Source organism: Trichoplusia ni, chromosome 5 (assembly GCF_003590095.1).
Source record: "Trichoplusia ni isolate ovarian cell line Hi5 chromosome 5, tn1, whole genome shotgun sequence".
Lineage (NCBI taxonomy): Eukaryota > Metazoa > Arthropoda > Insecta > Lepidoptera > Noctuidae > Trichoplusia > Trichoplusia ni.
Window position 1 is genome coordinate 11,284,232 of NC_039482.1, and position 17,784 is coordinate 11,302,015.

The following is a 17,784-nucleotide window of genomic DNA, read 5'->3' on the forward strand; positions in this document are numbered from 1 at the left end:
GTCTAACTAAGTATTTCAAAAGACATTTACCGTACAGGCCAAACAGCATGCGGCAGCGACTAGCAGAACTGAGACTGGACAGCAAGTCGAGAGGCGGAGGCGAAGAGGAAACCTTATAAGTGATACGCCGACAACCAGACACTACTTAGGTTGTTATCGAATACGGAACCAGGTGCACAATTTTAAAATATTAGTAGCTAGGTATATACAACCGTACCTATAGGTATTGAGTGTTGACCTATAGTTGTTTGAACACGGCATCATTTTGAATACTGCAAACATTAAATTAATATTGTCGTCGATAGTCTTAGGAACACTCTAGAAACCTCGTTTAAAATGTATGCCGTGTTCGCTCATGTTAAGATGTCTATTTAATAATATATAAACTTATTTTAAAACAAGTAGACGTTGTTATACGTAGATCTAGAACGAGTAGATACTTTTGAATGGCAAAGATGTGATATAACAAATATGGGTGATGAGTAGTAAACAAAACTATATTTCATAGAGTGATTAAACAGATTAGAATGGAGCTATTTTACGTTGACTATTAAAATATTTTATTATTGTTGCAATATTGAAGATTTATCCGAAAATAATCCTATCTGTTGTATAAAGTATGTGTATAAATAAGTAGGTACATCTTATAACTACTACTACAATAAAAATATACTTATTTTAAAGTCTATAATTACTACTTAACTGAATTGCTGTGCACAAATATATGCTCAATATAAAAAAATACATATATTTAAAACAAAATTAACTAAAAATTACAGTTATGATGTAGTTTGTCGTTCGGTGTTAAATACTTATTGGATAAGAAATTTTATGACTTAAAAACAATTTTTACAACAAAATATATACAATGTACAGTGTAACTACAGATATCTATGTAATTCAAACTAATTATAAATGTATCTAATAAAATACTGAATCTCATATTTAATGTAATATTCTAGTCACTTGACTTGTGCAACATGTAAGACAAAAAAGTGATGTAAAATAGTTCTCTTTAGGATTAAACGAATTATAAAGAAATGAGTATAATATTATCTCTCGAAAGTCTTTTTGACACCAGAAAAGAAGTGCCATCCAATTATTTGGTTATCTTTCTAGACTTAATAGTATAAAACTGTAATATTTTGCGATGCAAGAGAATTGAAATATTATTTAAGTGTTGATACAACTAAATCTTCAATGTACATAAAATATTAGTTGTAAAGTAAACATTTCATGTGTACTAATAATGTTACCTACCTACTACTTACTTGTATTACAGATATTCAAGTAGCGTGTTGAATGTTTCGATGTTGTGTGACTATGTGTATTACTAACCAAAGAAAAGAACCAAACTGATAGAAGTAAGGCTACCACATAAGAAGTATAATAAATTGCTGATAAAGTAAGAGAATTGAAAATATGTATGTATGAAATATGAATAGAACCTATATGTAGTTATGATATAAAGTTTTGTCCAATTGAAATTGAAGTATAACATAAAAATGAAGTTTATTTAGGAAGTAAGCTTTTCGGTATGGTATGATAGGACATTTGTAGCGAAAGTATTCAACATAGGGTGTTGTTTTAACAGTTTCTTTGTGTTTTGTAGATACTAGTACCTACTCAATGTAAATATGAGTGTCGAATTTCCCCCATATAATGTTGCGCTGCTCGATATATCCACTGTGTGATATAAAAAGGCAGTCAAGGGGAAATACTAGAATATAATTCATCATGGATGTAAATAGAATGTAATATGTGTATTAAACAGTTTTTAATATCATATCCGAAAATTATGGAAAAGTACAATTGTCAGTGAGAGATATATGAATACCTCCAAATAAATAAATTATATTGATGTTATAGTAGTTCACAGGTTTATTAAATATCTATGTATATTTTTAAAGAGAATATAAAGAGCCACATGTATATTAGTAAAAAATGCATACTATGTATTAAATAAGACATGCAACAAAATGCAAATCGTTCTAGTCTCAGAAGTTACTCAGTATTTATTATTCAAATGCATTTTTTGCTAATCTAGATATGGAATAATTTTACTAAATCACTTGTTTCATCAAAATGTGATATTGATTGAAACAAGATTAAAACTAGCACATTATATGAAATTAAATTTATTGTTTATATAATACACGTAGACAAAATTGATGTACATTACTATAATAATTCATAATAAACCCAAAATACTGAACAAATATAAGTGTAATATAGTTAACAAACAACTGTTCCGGTAACAAAAATATACCTACTTATAAAGTGTAGGATTTTACTCTGTTATTTTCTCTGAGGTTTAAAATAAATGTCTGTTCAGATCTTAACGCGTTTTATTTAAATGTTCAAATTCACCTAACATATAAGTTAAGTAAGTCACCTAAAAGGAAATCTTAACTAATAGAAATAATAAACTACCAGTATATGTTAATATAACAATACAAGTTTAAGTCTAAAGTCTAAAGTAGTGTAAGAATATATACTTACAATATAAATAACTAAAGTTATAGAAACTTGGGTTGTTGTTTCAATGCTGTGATATCTAGAAACCTTGGCATCTCACCTGGTGTCGGCGACGTAGACTTTGGCGGTACCCCTGAAATTCAAAAACATTACACTATTAGTTTATAATATGTATTGTAGTTCATGAATATTATTAAAAATGCTTATATTAGGCCAACTAAATCCCGAGTTATCTGGATACACGTCTTACATTCGCAGAAACAAAACATTACACATTCATTGTGATTGAATTTGTGTAGAGACGAAAACAGAAGGGAGCTAGATCAAGGATAAGTTCAGAAGTAAAAGGAATAGGAATTGAAACATGCAGGGAAAGACAAAATGGTAACTAGTATCTGAAAAAATAACAAGTAATTCAAACAAACCTTGCAATAATTTGTGTCTCTCCATATAATTTTTGGTAGCAAAAGACATGTCAATAGGTGTAGTAGTGGGCTTAGTAACTCTTTGAGGTGCAGCTACAGGAGCTCCATTCTTCAAATATTTGGCTGCCAGTTGGTTCATTTTCAAACTGGTATCAGTAGAGGTATAGATGTGTGGCTGTTGTAGACCGAGAGGATCATCACCGAATTTTACCCTGAAATAATGAATCAATAGAATACATAGCATGATTATGAGATTAAAGAATTTATAGTTATGGAAAAATGGTTAAAAAAATGAATTACGACTTTTATAACACCCTAAAGCAAAACGTAAATAATAGAAGATAGAATAATAATTACCTTTTGGTAACACTGACATTAGTTTTGTCAATCTGCATTTGTAATGTCTGCATATGGTGTCGAGTATTTCTATATAAAGCACTGGCTGATGATGGCATGTCTGAATCTTGTAACATGCCATTCACATGAGTCTGTTAACAAAGGAGAAAGTATAAGCATTAAAAACAATAAATTGTGGGGACTAAATTCAATATAAGATGATATTAATTATTACCATAACTTTATTGTAATAGGTCCACCCTACATTAGATTGGTCATCGCTGCCAGTGTCTGAGCTGAAAATAAATTAAATAAGTTCAAGAACATAAAATGATTAAGATTTTTTTAAATTATAATTTTATCAAAACTAAATGATCAAAGAGTAATGTATAAATACTTACTCGCTGTAATCCCTAACATCTAAATATAAACTCTGTTCAGGAGACATGAGTGGTGTAGTAGCGTTGTCTACTTGTACATTGTACAAACTTAATTCATTTAATGTTTTCTCTTCATTCATACCACCCTGAGTCACATTGGCTACAGGTTTATTATTACATTCTGTTTGCTGTGTGTGTTTAGGTGTAATTCCATCCAAGAAGTTGGGATTAGGAGACTGTGATTTGGATCGAATCTCTTTAATACTTATTTGGGACCTGTTACATTGTATATGAGCATTATCATTTGTCTTAAGAACTTCTTTATTAATTACTGTTGAAGTTCTGACCATTTCAAAGCTGGTCATGACTCCTATGGATATCTTGTGCTGCTCATTGCCAACTGTTTCTATGGCGACATGTTCTGTGGTGTGATTCTGTACAGGAGCAGCATTATTCTGTTGGCTTGCTGAAATGAATTTATCGACTTTCTCCTGAAGCAACTGTAGCTGTTCATTTTGAAGTTTAATAATCTTAAACAGGTCAGACACAGTTGGTTCTCGCTTCTCTTTGGTAACATTAGACTGTTTTTCAACCTCCAAGGAGTCTGACTTCTTGCTTTGTTCATATTTTTCTATGGCCCAAGTCTTTTTATCTACTGCATTTAATTGTGGACTGGCAGGTTTGCTCTCATTACAAGTGTTGCACTGAAACTGTTGAGCAGGTACCGTGTTGCAACAAGAACATTGGTGCCCTTGAGGTATGCTACATGGACACTGAGTCTGAATGGATGATTTTGGAGGTATAAAGTTAGGGAGACACCTAGGTATATGACCATTTATTTGTGGCGCATGGTCCCTGTTCATTAACATATTTGGTGAGTATATATTTCTGATGCAGTGATGACAATTACAGTTATTACTCATGGCAGGAGTAACAGGGTGTGATTGCAGGCGTTCAAAGGAGTTTACAGCAGCCATTTGCATTATCTCTGCTTTCTTTGCCAAGGGATTGTTTTCCTTGTCCAAACTTAGCTTAGTCAATTGCTTCTGAACTGGTTCAATATTCAAGTTAAACTTATCCAAGTTATCTCTTCTGATAAAGAAGTCATTGTCCTTGATAAGTATGTTTGGAGGTTTTACTGTTTTTTCAGCAGATGGTAAATTTTGAGGACTTGTATGAAAAATAGGTTTTAATTGTCCTTGAATAACATTTCCATCCAAAGCTGTTGGTTTAAGAATTGACCTACAAAATGTAGGTCTACGAGGTTCATGATAAGAAGCATCAAGCATACTTAATTCTAAGTCATTAGACGGTGACCAGTTCGGTTCGTCGGGTTTTACCGGCAAGTTTGTTTTGTTCACTATTGGATACGGAGAGCTGTTGCTGCACTCAAACAATTGCACTGGATCATTACTAAAAGGCAATACCTTAGGGTAGCTATAAAAGTCAGGTACATTTGCGTTCATTTGCCTTTCAACAAGTGGACGAGGGGAATGGCACTCGCGCTCATTCATTTTGAGAAGTTTGAATCGTTTGTCGGGAGACTCAAACCGAACCTTCTTCATTAAGTTCGTAACAAGCACGGATTTTGTCACAAACCATAAAATAGTTAGTAAATTATAACAAGTAATCACAGCACTTCCTACAAAATTTAAATATAAATTTAAAATATTCAAATAATAGAGTAAAATAACTAAACTTCACAACAAACGCAAACTTTCAAAAATACTCGACTCTCGTGCGGCTTTATTTTGACACTGACATATTCTGACGACATTTTAAAGAAAACGAAACGTAATTGCAGTGTAGCATTTGTCTTATTTGTTATGTACTGAAAACAATAGCAATTAACTTTAAATTATACTATTTGTATATTTAAATATTGTTACAGGATAAATTGTATAATTAAGAATTGTTTAAGTAAGTCATTACAACTCAATACCAAGAGTAGCAATTTTAAATTTGGCAACACTGTTGTTAAACTTCATATCTGGCTAAGACGTTTGTTAACATTTGTTTATATTGAGGTTAGAAATCATACTTTAGCCAAAAAGGTAAAAATAATCTAAAATAAAATGAATGGGCAGTTGCTTAAGGTGTTCAGCCCTATAGTATCGATTACTCGATCGAAAGGCTACAAAGCTCCGGGCGGAATTCGGTACCCTGGTGGTATCACCTACTATCCAAGGTACAACTTTTATTATATCAATATTACATGTGTATTCATTTTACTCTATTTATTTATCTCATTTTTAAACGTTTCAGATTTCCTGACCACAAAGATCCGGAATATACGCCTTCAAAACTTTTCAGAGTTGAACGCATAAAACCTGCCAAAGGTTTTCCCTACTGGCAAAAAGATATATTACGAGAACTACATATTTTAGATGTAAGCCAAAATTTCGCTTGACTTGAAATTTATTGACCCTCTGTCACTTTTCACACTAGTATACCAATAACTAATTATGTAGGTACTATGATGTTTTTAATTATTAGTGTTTCACTGCCTACAAATCATCTATTTGGTTTCAGAGTGACTCTCCAGTAGCAGTAGTAAAAAACATACCAGAAATAAATTCTAAACTTTGGAAAGTAAAGCATTTAATAAAAGTGACACCAATCACGTTTCCCTATGGAGAACCTACCAAAGATGATATAAACTACACAGTTATGAAGGAAAATGGCCAATGTTTGGTGATCAAGAAACTGGAACCAAATCCTGAACAGGTTAAAGCCCTGGAGCAATTTGAGAGTGATAGAAAGAATATGGATAATGACACACTGAAAAGAGATTCTAGGCTAAAATGGGAAAGTCCTTTCCGTGGAGGATTTTAATATACTGTACATTGTGTAGATTAGAAATAGTTTTTGTCTTATTGTATTAAAGTTGTATTGTTAATATATTCATAAGTTTTTATTTGATGAACTGACATTTAAATGCAGATTCATGGTAATGCAATTAAAAATGTTAGGTAAAGTAACATGAATTTGGTTGAGTGGGGATCAATCCAAAACACTTTCCATCTTAAAGCATTTAATCAACAATATCTTACAATGTAAGAACTAAACTATAAATAAAACATATAAAATGTAATGTATGTCAGCCATAATTATTCATTCAGTGTCAGGTCTGTCAGTTCGCTTCTTGTTCAACAAATAGTTGAAATGTTCAGGAGTCTTGAAATAGTTTTCTAGTATAATACCATGCTTATTACCAAGATCAAACCTGGCATCACCCCAAGACACAACTAATGTAGGCTTTAATTTTTTAAAATCATTCAAGAAGAATTTGTGTTTATTAATTGAATTGAAAAAGTTGCCCCTGAAAATGGCTAAATACTCATCACCATCTTGGTACAGCCTGATTACGTATTTGGATAGCAATACTTTTATCGCAACATGTAAGGCAATGAATGACGCGAGGTATACGAAACATTCAACAGGACTGTTAGCAATCACTATATCATCCCCAATCACTACAGGGTTGTACATGTCATCTATATCGAATACAAATGCCGAATAGTACAGTGTACCGACACTTATAATACTAGTGGATATGGTCAAGTATGTAGTGGCGAATTTGAGAGCTGTGTCCATTGGTGCTTTATAAATCAACTGCCATCGTCTTGATACGTTGTCTCTATCTCTCCACAATTTCTCAGTTTCCATGAATCGGATCGGGTGGTTTGTGATACATCTTGAGGATATTATCTCAAATGTTCTGATATGCTGTCTTCCTGCTAGTTGCACTAACCGTAAACAATTCATGTTTGTTCTACTTGAATAGACTTGTTACCAATTTCAGCAGTCGGTGTATTATTCACACATTTATGTTCCTTTGTTTTATTTCAGAATTAAATAATTTAAAATATTTATTTTGATTTGGTTATTTTTAAGGTTATCTTTCGAAACAGCACAGCTGATCGTTTTGTTTACAGTTGACAGTTGTTTGACTTTGACAAGACAGTTCATCCTCAGTTCGGAAACCAAAACTATTCAAATCACATTACCTTTTTAATTAAGATTTGCTCTTTTACTTGTAGAATCAAGACTTTTCAATCATCAATGGAATGCATGTGAGTCAGAATCAATATGTCGTCCCACTACTAGGTAGGATATTTAATACAGGACGGACGATACGGGTGGTCTTTACTTTTTCCCACGTTTTTATATCTTACACTCACTTTCTTGTGTTTGTTTGTCGTTCCGGTTGGATTTTGAAAACTCCTTTTAGAGGCAATATTCAGGGTAGCTTCAGACACGATGACAATGCAATTTACAACTGTAAAAACGGCTAAACCGATTTAGATAACATTCGAATGGAGTGCGTTTAAAAACGTGGTATTTAGATTTTTTAATGTATTCATTTTATTTTTCTTTATTTAGGAAAACAAACGATATTACATTATTTAGAAACTTATTCAGTGATGTTAAAGAATATAAATCAATGTAATAACCACAGCATTTTCCACATATTATTATAAAGAGTATGCTATGATAAGGATGCATCGCTTTGTTATTTACTACTTACAATAAATCAAGGAAGCATTCCTATTTTTTTACTAATCATTTATAACAAAATGCATAAATCAGGTTTATATGAAATTTAGTTAACTATAGGTTATTTATGAACTCAATAACTATTACAGCGAAAAACATTTATATTTAATGGTAAACATTTAATACTTTACCAAAAATGAAAATATTTTTTGTCAGTTGGCGCCGTAAATTGAGTTCTTGTTCTAGTTCTATTGGAATATCAATGCATATATAATTAAAAACAGACATTCAATTTTTTACCATCTCCCTTTTTGTGATTAAAAAAGTTTCAGGAAATAAAATAAAAAGAAAAATAAATTTTAGTAATATATTAACTCATTTATTTGATTTCACGGAATATAAAACAATAATCATATATTGAAGTTAATTTTATTATAATGTGAATTTCAAACCTAAAATATGAGAAAAATAAAATCCCGTGAAATAAACATTTACATAAACAACAAGTAACAATGATACTAATGTATTTTTGTGATAAGTATAAGTGTCTAGACAACTATAAGTTAAATAATAAAATTAATTATTGATATTTATAACTCGGTAACCACAATCCAATATAATAATTCTTTTTAATTTCATTACCGGTACTAAAAATAAATCATTATAGATAAAGGACGCATTTTTTTTTTACAAATAATCTTTACAACATTCAGATTCTATTTGTTTTTGTTGAGCATAGATAATCTTTTTTTTTAACATGATGCTAAGTAAGGTCCATTGTAACAACCGAATTATTTTTATAAGTTATGCATCCACTCACAATAAGAACAACTTAAATATTAAAATATGCGAGAATTGAAAAGAAATATAAAATATTTTTGATATAGGTACAAACATTTCGAGGGTTTAAATATTGCATACAAACCTTTTTTATACTACACACACAGCCATTAGGCTTATAATATATTTAAGTAGGCTTGTCAATAATTATTCTATGTATGACTATTTACAATGAGACTGTAACATGATCAGGTAAATTATTTTTAACCTTCTAAGCAATGTTTTCACACCTTATGATACCGAGATCTTTAGTAAAATTAATTTTACTTACGCAGAAAAACACAACATTTTAACTATGCTTGGTAATGATTATGATTCCTACCAGTCAGTATAGTATTTGAAATAGAGCCTGCTATTGGCAATTTATGCCAAACTTAACAGTTAATAGAGATGTCAACAATTTTGTTTGCAATGTCCACTAGGTAGTTTAATGAAAAATATTAGATACGTATATTTTATTTGTCCTGCAAACTTAAATTGACCAAATTACAGTGACTTGAAGAAATTACGCGTGTCCTCACTCGTATATTGCTTAGTCGTTAAGTCACAAGTTCTTCTCCTACATTGTAACATTGTTCAGATTAAGGCAAAACACGTGTCTAATATTTTTTATGGATAAAAAAGATTTTCACATTTATGATTTAATACCTAGTAGTTATCCCTTATTTTCCCATAAAAATATGGGGGCATTCAATTAGCTTGGCTCGAATAAGACAAAAAATAAAGTGTAACTATGTATATACAAAATAATATTTCTTATTTAAATTAAATACTCAATATAAATAGATTCCTCATCATAATAACTCTACAAGGTTCGATCCTTATTAATTAATGTTTAGACTTAATGGTTATTCAAGTATTGTTTTTATAATGGTTGCTATTATAGGTCATGGTTTATGATTTGCAAAAGTATACTCTAAGTACCTTATTAGTTTTTTTGTTCACTTATCGAGGGGTGTTCTTTTTGTGTAACCAGACAGGAGTGATATTATCGTAACCATTTTTCGGTTTTACCTAAATACTGTCTTTGTGAATCTGTTTCTCCATTCTTGTGCTATTTGTATTGCTTTTTCTATTTGGCCTTTTTACTTCATTGAGTTTCGAATTTTCTTGTTTCGAAAATAAATAGTGAGCAAATAAATCCTCTCTGCCCAAATCTTCTTTACGAGGTACATTTTGTTTTTTAGAATAATTCGATATATTACTAGAATTTTTTAACATATTAGTATCTATGTTGTTTTTATTTTTAATATTATAATATCTAGTTGTGTTTTCTTGCTTATTGTCGTGTTCAGTTGGTGTAGCTCCGTTCGCTGTTTGTTTCCTTAAGCTCTCAGGCAGAGCATCTGATTTTAACTTGACTAGAGTTGTATTAACTACTGAACAATCAATCTGCATTAGCGTAACATGACCATTCATTAAGGAATCTGAAATTAACATTTACTGATTAGCACACATAATGGTCATAAAGAGATGTTTAGTAGACAAGATATATCGTTAATAGATCAAAATCAAAAGTTTCATGTAGGCCGTTTTCCAGGCTACAATTCGGGTATCACTTACCGTTACTAGTTTTTGCAGGTAAAATAAGAGCCATTTTGGGAGGTCTGGTAATGTTGTGCGACACAGCGGGTAGAAGCAAGTGCTCTCCTTTGCCGAAGCCGAGTACATAGAAGGTATCATCCCTCCTATGCAACGCTTGCAGCAAAGCATTCCATTCACTCATGTCGTCCATATTGAAATCATTCACTGTCTTCCTCATAGGCTTGCGGTATAAGGTCTCGTAATCGATAACTGCACTCTCGGGGAAGTCGATATCCTTATTCCGCCGTAGACGACGTAATCTCGATTTGTCTTTAACGGATTTCGCTTGACTCCTGACACTAGGAAAGTCGACAAGATTGCTGTCTAAATTCAGTTTGTTGAGTAATCTGTAGGTCTCTAACAAACCACCTGCAAAATAAAAAAAAGAGATAATGCGATGGAGTTTATTATTATTACAGCCTTCAAAAAAGGCAGTTTGGCAGTAAAAAGGTAATTTTGAATGAACGAGAAAATTATTCTTCACGGCAAAAAGATGTCTTAAAACTTAAACTGTTGCTCTATTATTATCTGAGATTTAAGACAACTTAAATAAAAAGAACTTCGTACTTCCCACGTCACTTACAAGACACGGCTAAAAACAAGTATTTACCATTAATCTTGTCTTCAGTAAGATAAGCTTGTCGTTTCTTCCGCGGCACATCGTACGTCCAGTTTAGCGTCTTGCTGCCTCCGATCCAGCGGTTCAGCTCTCCCGCTATCCGTATGCTCTCCGTCTGGTTGATGTCCAGGAAATCACTGGCTTTTAATGTGACGTTCTGACAATCCGACACGTAAGTACCATTGCTAATGTCATCTGTAAAAAATAATTTAGGCTGTGAGTATTCAAAATATTAATTTTACGAGTTGATTTTGTTTAACTATTGCGTCTATTGGCGGAATAGCGAAATTGTTTAGGCAATCAGGGCCAAAATTCCGTAAGTGGCACTCACTGTCAATACAGAAAAAAAAACGAATGGTTTCCAATTTAATCAAATTTCCATTAATTCATCGGCAATTGTAAATAGCGGAATAAATTGGGGCCCTGGTCATGTGTTTGTATAATAATCATATGTGTCGCCGTTTCCTTAATTACAAATAATAAAAAGAATAAAATATATTTCACTGCGCCAATAATTACTTTTAACTGTTATGCAGAGTCTATTCTAATGGCACAAAGATCATCTGACGTCATTAAGTCCAAATTTAACATAATTTAAATCTTGCGACTGGTCATTAAATCGGTCTAGACAACGGAGGACAAAGGAGATGCATTTAACATATTAAATAACGTATTAGCATCAGTTTACAGTTGAATATTAAGTACCTTCGTTGTATGTCTTATCCAAAACCTGTTTGTGTTAAACAGACACCAACGGAATACTCGTTGTGGTTACATAATTTAAATTAAATAAATCGATATTATCCGTCTATTTTGAGATTATAGCTACAAATTGCCATAGGTTAAGGAAACAGGTTTTATAGACAGACTAACGTTTGTTTTATGTCAGGTAGGATTATAATAAAGTGAAACTTTCTATAATACGAACAGGAGCGTGACGACAAAAGTCCGCGTTGAATGCGGGTCTTATTAATTTGAAGTATCTGCTTATTTTATTAAACCAATGACACATTGATGTTTGTTATTTCTTTATATTTATAGTGTATACTAACATTTACATTAACGTTACATCTTACATTAACATTGTATGTTAACATTTACCTAACAAATTGTTTACAAACAAAAACGAAAACAAAGGTCAATCGATTTTTAATGACTCAACAACAATTTACTAAACTTCCTATCCAACTCATCCGCTAACGGATAATGAGTATTAAATTGACAAACAATTAGGAAAGCGAAACCAAACTACAAATAACTCGCAATAGGGTTAACAGATATAGTCAGAAAGAAAATATGATGAATATATGCATGCATAGCATAGCATGGGACAATCATCTATGCTATGCACATAGAAATAAACTTTATTGATCTTCACAACAAAAAGTCGAAAAATCTTTTTTTCGACTAATTTTGGTGACCGTACCAATATTATTATGACAGTAATGCTTTTATGTGATGCTCAAAAGTATAGTTTAGTTTATAAAGGGGAAATATTATTCTGACTGCATAGGGTGTAGTTCACAAACTTTGTAGATCGCAGAAATTCGTTTAGTAAAGAAAAGAAATCTAGTTCATACACACCATTAGCCATATCTACAGCATTTTCGTCAGCCCACAACAGATGTCTCGTACTCCTGTGATCAGTAGAGGGCCCGACAAAAGGCTTTGCGTTCCACCTTCAATGCAAAATCAAACGTTATTTACAAAGCAAAAACATAACACGATGTATAAAGAATATTTAGTGCAAAAATGAACTTTAACACGTCAAAATAAGGTCGACATAATATTGTACTTAAATGTTATGTAACTCGTTAAGGCAAGTAGTTAATTAATGTTGTGTTTGTTAAAGTCGCGTATTTAATTTGGCAAGAAAACAAGCTGGTTTGGTCGTTGCGAATCGATTAATCGCAAACTCATGTCGCTTTGGTACTCGCAATGTTTTACAAATTCGAGTTCTTTCTGTTACGGAAAAACACTTCACACAAATGGATTAGTACTGAGTAGTGCAATTAACAAGGCTAAGGTATTTTTTATGAGTTAGCGAGTCATAAAATCGTGGCAACGTTTAGTAACTAATGGTTTGACTTTATCAATATTTCAAATTACTGTTATTATATTACAACCACGTTGATTTTATGAAGCATAGCATAAAAATCTTATTCATATTTTCCTAGCATTGGGTTATGAAGAAACCGATATATGGGACTTACCCTAAAACATTCCAGTTGAGAGAAACCATGAAGACCATAGCAAATATAACGGCGATGTTCTTCTTGGGTATCAACAGCGAGGCGTCGAGCCTCGGCATCTGTACAAACAAAAAACACCTGTATTTACCTTATTAATAATGACTTAATTGGCAGCAAACTCGTACAAGGTCAGATTGCATTGTCAACTTAACGTAGTAAAGCCATTATAGCTCTATCAGCTTGTATAGATCTGATTGCAATCGTAGCATCGTACAAAAATATAGTTCGCTAATGCAGTTTTGTTGTCTCAAGGAAATACTTGTTTAGAATCGACATATTATGATAATTATATATGTTGCCTACGCAACCTGAACCCTATATATAACATCTATGTATTCAATTTTATTTTAGAGGACGATTTAAATTCACATTTCCTTTAAAAACAGCTACAAATGATAGAAAAGGAGTATTACACAATATGACTTTAAGATTGATTACCTTCCGTTTCTTCCCACCCATTTCTAACTTATCCTTTAACAGTTTATTTTCTAGTCGCAACCTCGCGATCTCTTGCTGGGCTTCGAATAGTTGTTGCTCTAGCGCCGAGACATATTCTTTCTTCTTTTGTCGAGACTGACATGCCGACTCCCTGGTAAATAGACGTTATATTTAAGCTATTGTCGGCGAAGCTATAAGGTACACATCCTATATATTCTCCTCATTTATTTTTCAAAATATTCGGCCACTTTTGCTTGGTTTGATATGACGTTGAACCTAACAATCCAGACAAATTATTTCGAGGTTCACAAAATTGTTGTAACAGGTACCAACAAAACAAGTTTGGAAAGGAAAACTATATTATATGCCAATGGACAAAGATAAAATAGATGAAGGTCAAATATTATTATTCATTGTCATTAACAACAACAAACATTAAATTAGCTTGATAATAATACTTAGTTATTTTGCGTAGAATCTAGTAAATGCCAAATTAATAAATTAATTGTTGAAAATAGTTTTATCACTGATATGTTGTTATCTCAAGTTTAAAAGTGGATTACAAGACAATCGAAAGTAATTTCAAATTACAAGTTTGTTAGTAATAAAAATAGATAAGCTGACTGTCTCAACGACTCTCTATGACTTATGCCATAATAGTCATCCGTACATAGGCACCATAGGCAGGGCATTCTTAGTGTATGAAAGGCCTTAGCAATAGACAGTTATTTACAGACACATAGTTAAATATCTGCGCCCCACGGTTTTACCCATACATAGTAATCTAATTGTTCAATAAATTAGAGCTAACATGCAAACTTACAGACTTACACACTTAAATTATTTGTGTGATTAGAATGAGCCATGAATTAATGTAGAATTAGTAGTTTCAGTCGTCTTTTAAAAGATCCAGTTATCATGACTAAAGGCATTCAGTTTTTCAACGAATTGTTCATAATTATAAATACTTACCGATTTTTAATCATCCTCTGCTGTTTCTTGATAGCTCTGATTTCTGCCTCACTGAAGTTCGAGAAGTCCATTGTGGGGGGGCTTCTTGGACTTTCATTTTTTATTGCACTCTGAGGTATCACATGGTTTTGTACTATTTGCGTTGCACACTGACTGGGCGCAACAGGAGTAGGGTTTATCACTACACTATTTACAGTTGGTGTTACCTGGATAAGGAAATAATGATGTGTAAAGTTACATTTAAGGCTATGTATTTGGAGTCATTTAATCAGGAAAAACCTAGGCATATGGCGACACAACTTAAACGATAATCCTATAAACGATTCACTTCACTTAATAAATTGTTTAATTTATTTTATTGTTTCTTATTCTCATTATTTGTGTTTAATACATATTATAAGTTGTATGCACATTGTGAATTTGGTACTCTCTTACCTTAACTTGAACCTCCTTGGCACCATTAAGATTTACTTGGGGAAGAGGAGATATAGCAATCTTCCCACCCTTACTCTCAGCTGGTATCACAACACTGGCTGGTTTTGTAACTACATTCATGTTCCTCTTAAGTATACTAGGCACCTTCTTTTGTTCAACAATCAACTGAATCTGGCCATTCACAACAATTTTGTCATTCAAATTGTTATTTGAATTCTCATTCACTACTTTAAAATAAGAATTCTGTTGGTAACCATTTGCTGGAAAAAAAGGGTTACTTAAAAAACGATATTGGGTATTTTTAAGTGTTTTTCCATACTATACCTAATTACTACAGCTAGCAAGTTCATTCATACCTTAATAATTGAATCATAAAGTAAATTATATAAATGTAACGGAACATGCAAGTGCATTGTATTATAATAGTAAAAAGCTATTTGGTGTGCAGAAATAAAATTATTATACAGCCATGTTACAAGCGCAAGGTCATTGTATACATGAATGTTGACATTTTATTTGAAATTCATGAAATGATTCATGTAGTTTTTGTTTGAAAAATTCTGTATGGAATGTTGTTTTAAAGAATACATTTGCATAGTATTTTTTTTATAAAGAATCTTTCTATAGAATTATATTCTACAATATTAATATATTATTTTGTATATCAATAAACTAGTCTAATCTAGGAAAACATACCATTTTGTAATTTTATAGAGGGTTTGCTTATTTCACTATCACAGTCCTCAGTCTCCATTTTAATCCCCTGTAATCATAACATACTATAAATTGATGGTAAATATTTTGTACTATTATTTAGAAATAAAAGAAATCTTTAAAAAAACAGTCTATAACTATCTATCCCCCAGTAAGGCAAATTCATTGAACATCAATGGCTTAATAGAAAATAATATTTAATATTAGTTTTTCTTACATTGCAGTTAATTACCTTAATAACACCATTTTCAATGGCCATAACTGGTCCATTCCTTTCTGGAGATATTCCATTTGTGTGTGTTTTGTATAGTGGAGGAGAACTAACAGGAACAGGGGCTGTTGAAAATAGAATTAATTAAATATATTATTACTAGGTCTCGCTAACATTCTGTGGATAAAATGTTGCTGAGTTATTCCAGGGTGTCAGCCAATTACATAGTAAACTTTCTAATTTTTAATCAAACCTCATTTGTGTGAAGAGGTGTCAAACTATTATTTATTCATGTCTATTTTTCTAACTCTCATATTATTAAATAAGGGAGTTAGAAAAATAATTAAGCAAAACAATAAAAAAATATTACCGGTTTTCTGGAGAAACAGTTCTATATCTTCAAGATTCAGGTTATTTGTGGGCTCCTCCTTAAAATTTGTTGACCAATCAAAAGGTGACTGAGAAGATTGTCTGACAGAAGCGCCACTCGAACTGCTGTAGACAACAGAGAGGAATTTAATTTTCAATTATACCAATTTAGAAAACACATGATTTCCTTTTCATGTAGAGAAATAACTTACAAACAAAATAAAAATTATATTCTTTATCTGAGACAATATTCTTAAAGGAACTTGTCTTTTCATACTATATTTTTGAAAGTGAAAGTATAAACATAACCTAAAGCTTCGATTAAAACTTTTTAAAAGCTTTGGAAGCTACTTACTTTTTAAAGTCATCTTCGCTTCCAGAATCAGAATTGCTACTGCTAGCAGATGACTTTATTGACTTTATGCTAAGTATTGGCGATATAGGCGGCACCAGGGTCGGTGCAGCATCAGCCAGGATCTCGCTCGGTGATGCATCCGTCGCGTCCAATAGAGACGACCATTTGTAATCATTCGAGAGCAGCTGATCAATAAAATCCTCGCCTTAAACAACACGCAATGCATTTAATAAACGTAATTGACAGTTGTTATCGGAACTGATAAAATACGATATAAACTTGCTCGATTTTACTACGTGATAAAAAAACGGATCGCGTAGAGCGCAACATGTTTCCGAGAACTATAAATGTTACTTTAGAACTAATTACGCGGTTTACATAAAACAGAAAGCGTAATCAAGGACACGTGCGATCACAAAACACTTAGGGAGGTCAATAACATGACTCAAAGAAAATTAGCAAGCACATTGTTGTTATAAATTAGCCGGAGTAAAGTGTGAGAAATTTAAATTACCGTATAGGTAGTCTTTATTCTCAATTAAAATATCTGCATCCATTGGAACTATATTACGGAACCCATATGCACATGTAGATTTAATTATATTTAACTTATTTACTTCGCTGTTCGTCCATAAAACATTACAAATACACAACAACACGACGGCGACGGCTCAATAAATTATTTATAATCTGTGCAATCAATGTAGCAGGTGCATTTGAATACCTAAACAAAACCTGAATTAATGAATTCTTGTAAATCTAGAACAAAATTAAATTAAACAGCTATAATCACTTTTATCATATATATCAATAGAAAAAAAATGCGCAAAATGTTTTGAATGTATCAAGATATACTTTTTTATAAATAATTTTCTC

The 17,784-nt window shown here is 31.9% G+C and overlaps 5 protein-coding genes across 6 annotated transcripts in view; 2 read left to right on the top strand and 3 right to left on the bottom strand.

The window, feature by feature from the left end:
- LOC113494484 (GTPase-activating Rap/Ran-GAP domain-like protein 3) overlaps positions 1-2,062 on the top strand; it is a 105,725-nt gene extending 103,663 nt beyond the window's left edge. Inside the window, exon 24 of the mRNA XM_026872851.1 lies at positions 38-2,062. Within this exon, the coding sequence (XP_026728652.1) occupies positions 38-119 (82 nt within the window). The 3' untranslated portion in view covers positions 120-2,062. The remainder of the gene's footprint in view (positions 1-37) is intronic.
- A 60-nt stretch (positions 2,063-2,122) lies between these two features.
- On the bottom strand, positions 2,123-5,382 carry LOC113494485. Its single transcript, XM_026872853.1, has 5 exons — positions 3,641-5,382; positions 3,475-3,535; positions 3,261-3,391; positions 2,904-3,115; positions 2,123-2,611 (listed from the first exon to the last, which is right to left on the bottom strand). Exons 1-5 carry the CDS (start codon positions 5,182-5,184, stop codon positions 2,520-2,522), a joined length of 2,040 nt encoding a protein of 679 aa, XP_026728654.1. The 5' UTR covers positions 5,185-5,382; the 3' UTR covers positions 2,123-2,519.
- A 217-nt stretch (positions 5,383-5,599) lies between these two features.
- On the top strand, positions 5,600-6,522 carry LOC113494488 (39S ribosomal protein L30, mitochondrial). Its single transcript, XM_026872856.1, has 3 exons — positions 5,600-5,807; positions 5,885-6,008; positions 6,152-6,522. Exons 1-3 carry the CDS (start codon positions 5,695-5,697, stop codon positions 6,452-6,454), a joined length of 540 nt encoding a protein of 179 aa, XP_026728657.1. The 5' UTR covers positions 5,600-5,694; the 3' UTR covers positions 6,455-6,522.
- Positions 6,523-6,636: 114 nt separating this feature from the next.
- Positions 6,637-7,580, bottom strand: LOC113494487. The gene has a single exon (XM_026872855.1). It carries the CDS (start codon positions 7,385-7,387, stop codon positions 6,734-6,736), a length of 654 nt encoding a protein of 217 aa, XP_026728656.1. The 5' UTR covers positions 7,388-7,580; the 3' UTR covers positions 6,637-6,733.
- Positions 7,581-8,864: 1,284 nt separating this feature from the next.
- Positions 8,865-17,686, bottom strand: LOC113494489 (cyclic AMP-dependent transcription factor ATF-6 alpha). Of its 2 annotated transcripts, none has more exons than XM_026872858.1 (13): positions 17,423-17,686; positions 16,909-17,113; positions 16,555-16,676; positions 16,206-16,309; positions 15,956-16,022; positions 15,260-15,519; positions 14,825-15,030; positions 13,853-14,003; positions 13,376-13,473; positions 12,747-12,841; positions 11,154-11,357; positions 10,523-10,912; positions 8,865-10,386 (listed from the first exon to the last, which is right to left on the bottom strand). In XM_026872858.1, the coding sequence occupies exons 1-13, from the start codon at positions 17,463-17,465 to the stop codon at positions 9,974-9,976; spliced, it is 2,358 nt and encodes a 785-aa protein (XP_026728659.1). In that variant the 5' UTR covers positions 17,466-17,686; the 3' UTR covers positions 8,865-9,973. The 2 variants fall into 2 exon arrangements, with proteins under 2 accessions (XP_026728659.1, XP_026728658.1); XM_026872857.1 differs by having other exon boundaries at positions 16,555-16,679; positions 17,423-17,683.
- Positions 17,687-17,784: the final 98 nt, after the last annotated feature.